The sequence below is a fragment of the Physeter macrocephalus genome, chromosome 14 (assembly GCF_002837175.3).
Source record: "Physeter macrocephalus isolate SW-GA chromosome 14, ASM283717v5, whole genome shotgun sequence".
NCBI lineage: Eukaryota > Metazoa > Chordata > Mammalia > Artiodactyla > Physeteridae > Physeter > Physeter macrocephalus.
Window position 1 is genome coordinate 14,246,652 of NC_041227.1, and position 4,316 is coordinate 14,250,967.

The 4,316-nt window shown below is 47.0% G+C and overlaps 1 protein-coding gene across 1 annotated transcript in view; it reads right to left on the reverse strand.

Moving 5' to 3' along the window:
* LOC102983468 (serum basic protease inhibitor-like) overlaps window positions 1-3,708 on the reverse strand; it is a 5,999-nt gene extending 2,291 nt beyond the window's left edge. The window contains exon 1 of the mRNA XM_028499560.1: window positions 3,615-3,708. Within this exon, the coding sequence (XP_028355361.1) occupies window positions 3,615-3,708 (94 nt within the window). The remainder of the gene's footprint in view (window positions 1-3,614) is intronic.
* Between the last annotated feature and the right edge of the window lie 608 nt (window positions 3,709-4,316).

Here is a 4,316-nt window from a genome sequence, read left to right on the forward strand (position 1 = left end):
TAGGGACTTAATAACTATATGGCCAGGGAACAACTCTCCCATTTCATGCTCACACCAAGTGCACAGTCATTGAATAGAATGGATATAATGGACCTCCTGTTAGTGCAAAGTCTGCTTGATGATGGGGCAGGTCTACATAATTATCAATCTACCTTTAACATTGTGTATCTTAAAAGGATAATAAAATAATAGTCAAAAAGGGGACAAAGGAGGGACTTCCCTGGTGGTCCAGTGGTTAAGGCTCTGTGCTCCCAATGCAGGGGTCCGGGTTCAATCCCTGGTCAGGGAACTAGATCCCACATGCTGCAACTAAGATTTCGAATGCCACAGCTAAAGATTCTGCATGCCCGCATGCTGCAACTTAAAGATCCTGCATGCCGCAACTAAGACCTGGTACAGCCAAATAAATAAATATTTTTTTTAAAATTTTGGCGGGACAAGGGAAAGGGCCTTGAGCCTTTGCTAAGATTGTATCAGCCTTGGTCCCAGGAGCCACAACTCACACGAGCGTTGTGTTTCTTGCTTTCCCTGCAGTTGCTCAGCTCAGTGGTCCCACATCTTTCTGATTAATTTTAATACTAAAGGAATAATCATTATTTGACACCTAAATATTTTTTCTTGCCCAAAGGAGGTGGGTAGAGAAATTTTTTCAGATTAACACATCTTGGTGGAAAACAGAGAAAATTGGCAGTGAAATGTGATTAAACTCTTTAAATTCATGACTGGTAAGCTGTTCAAAGAACCCATGTAACATGGTTCCCCTGTTCAGTGAGGAAACTGCAGAAGACTTGCCCCAGGACACTCTGCATGTGGGTCGTACGGTCAGGACAAGATACTATCATATCACAACCCATTTGATAAACTACCTGATTCTGCCAGGAATTCTGAAAATACAGATAACTGGTAAAAGTTTCTGGGTGCAGTGTCCCACGTTCATTACTCCCCTATCTCTGAGTCTCACCTGAGCCCCCGAATCACAGGGAAGAGTGAGTCTGGGTTTTTCCCTGACACAAAATATGTGGTGTCTCTACCAACATTAATCAATTCCCCAAACATCCACTGGACATCCCACAAGTCAATTCACTTCTGACACTAAATCCGTGGAGTTAGTGCAGATCCCGCAGGTTGAGGGCTCAAGACTGTCCTCACTTCAAACACCAGCCATGTGACCCTGAGTTACACTTGTCACCCACTGGCTAAAAATTAGAGGTTCCATGACCCCACCTCCATGTTCAATAACCAATAGAAGCGGTGACCGAAATCAGGAAAACACTTTACTTACCATTCTCATGTTATTATAAAGGATAAAACTCAGGGACAGTGAAATGGAGGAGATGCGCAGGGCAAAGGGGGACTAGAGGCGTGCGGAGGCCCCATGCCCTAGTGGAGCACACCACCCTCACAGCACCTCCGTGTGCTCACCACCCCGAAAGCTCTCTGAACCCCAATATTTATGGATTTTTATTGAGGTGTCAATAAATAGACATATCGATTGAATCATTGGCCATTGGTGATTGATCTCCATCTCACTACCCTCCCGTCTCCCCAGAGGTGCTGGGATGTGGGGTGATGAAAGCTCTTGTAGGGACTTAATAACTATATGGCCAGGGAACAACTCTCCCATTTCATGCTCACACCAAGTGCACAGTCATTGAATAGAATGGATATAATGGACCTCCTGTTAGTGCAAAGTCTGCTTGATGATGGGGCAGGTCTACATAATTATCAATCTACCTTTAACATTGTGTATCTTAAAAGGATAATAAAATAATAGTCAAAAAGGGGACAAAGGAGGGACTTCCCTGGTGGTCCAGTGGTTAAGGCTCTGTGCTCCCAATGCAGGGGTCCGGGTTCAATCCCTGGTCAGGGAACTAGATCCCACATGCTGCAACTAAGATTTCGAATGCCACAGCTAAAGATTCTGCATGCCCGCATGCTGCAACTTAAAGATCCTGCATGCCGCAACTAAGACCTGGTACAGCCAAATAAATAAATATTTTTTTTAAAATTTTGGCGGGACAAGGGAAAGGGCCTTGAGCCTTTGCTAAGATTGTATCAGCCTTGGTCCCAGGAGCCACAACTCACACGAGCGTTGTGTTTCTTGCTTTCCCTGCAGTTGCTCAGCTCAGTGGTCCCACATCTTTCTGATTAATTTTAATACTAAAGGAATAATCATTATTTGACACCTAAATATTTTTTCTTGCCCAAAGGAGGTGGGTAGAGAAATTTTTTCAGATTAACACATCTTGGTGGAAAACAGAGAAAATTGGCAGTGAAATGTGATTAAACTCTTTAAATTCATGACTGGTAAGCTGTTCAAAGAACCCATGTAACATGGTTCCCCTGTTCAGTGAGGAAACTGCAGAAGACTTGCCCCAGGACACTCTGCATGTGGGTCGTACGGTCAGGACAAGATACTATCATATCACAACCCATTTGATAAACTACCTGATTCTGCCAGGAATTCTGAAAATACAGATAACTGGTAAAAGTTTCTGGGTGCAGTGTCCCACGTTCATTACTCCCCTATCTCTGAGTCTCACCTGAGCCCCCGAATCACAGGGAAGAGTGAGTCTGGGTTTTTCCCTGACACAAAATATGTGGTGTCTCTACCAACATTAATCAATTCCCCAAACATCCACTGGACATCCCACAAGTCAATTCACTTCTGACACTAAATCCGTGGAGTTAGTGCAGATCCCGCAGGTTGAGGGCTCAAGACTGTCCTCACTTCAAACACCAGCCATGTGACCCTGAGTTACACTTGTCACCCACTGGCTAAAAATTAGAGGTTCCATGACCCCACCTCCATGTTCAATAACCAATAGAAGCGGTGACCGAAATCAGGAAAACACTTTACTTACCATTCTCATGTTATTATAAAGGATAAAACTCAGGGACAGTGAAATGGAGGAGATGCGCAGGGCAAAGGGGGACTAGAGGCGTGCGGAGGCCCCATGCCCTAGTGGAGCACACCACCCTCACAGCACCTCCGTGTGCTCACCACCCCGAAAGCTCTCTGAACCCCAATATTTATGGATTTTTATTGAGGTGTCAATAAATAGACATATCGATTGAATCATTGGCCATTGGTGATTGATCTCCATCTCACTACCCTCCCGTCTCCCCAGAGGTGCTGGGATGTGGGGTGATGAAAGCTCTAGCCTCTAAACACATGATTGGGTTTTTCTGCAGACCAGCCCCACCCTGAAGGTCTCTCAGGTCCCATTCCTTTACTCACCTCATTACCATAAAAAAGACAGTAAATTCCAGGAGTTTCAGGAGGTCTGTTCCAGGACCAGGACAAGGATCAAATATTGATCTTTTTATTACACTACAGTGAGGTTCAGGGACACGGCACTGACCAGGAATAGAGAGTCTCAGAGATCGGATCCCTGATCCAGTAAATTTGGTGGGATATATGTTTTTTAAATTTAAATTTAAATTTTTTTCCTATTGAGAGTCATGAAATGTCCCTGGAGTTACAACTGCCCAACTTCCCAGGAGAAATCCAGAGGGGGCTGTCGGCACCCACCCCACCCCCGCTCCCCAGCCCCGTCCATGGACTCCCCTCATCCCCCCAGCTGGCAGAGGAGAGGTGAGCCGGGACTTACCTCTGGCATGGCTCTTGTGTTTATCCCCTAGGGTGCAGGCCACCAGGGTGCCCAGGAGGACGAGAAGGGCGATGGAGAGGCAGAGCCGGTTCATGTTCGTGGCCTTGCAGGAGGGCTTCTGAGGAAAGCTGGGGGCTGGCAGCGCTTTTCATATCCCAGCTGAGGGGTGGGACAGGCAATGAGGAGGGGAGTGAGGAAGGGGAGGAGCTGGGGTCCGTCCTGTTTATTGCGCAATCTCCCCACCTAACCAGGCTTCCTGCTTCTGCCCGCTGGGGCCAATTGTCCAGTAACAGCGCTTCTCAGACTTGACTCTGCCCGTGGGTCTTGTGGAAACACAGATTGTGATTCCACAGGTGGAATTTTGTCCAATATGTTCACTTTGGGAGCATCCCAGCACCTCGAGCAGTGCATGCCAGGTGATGGACGGTCAGTGGGGGAATGAGAGCAAATTAAAAGACAGACAAGTGATCAGAAGTGTGTTAGCTCAGGTCCTTCTTTTCAGCTCCTGCAGGTGTCATCTCATCTCAGCATCCATACCTGTCACCCGCACCCCTACCCCTACCTAACTCAGAAGACAGACGTGATGCAGGACACCATCCTGTAACCGCTGCCACAGCTTCTCAACTGGATGGACACTTGCTGTTTACTTGGCACTGCGGTCCAGGCTGAAGCTGAACTGGAGGAAGGCGTGTCCTCTGGGGC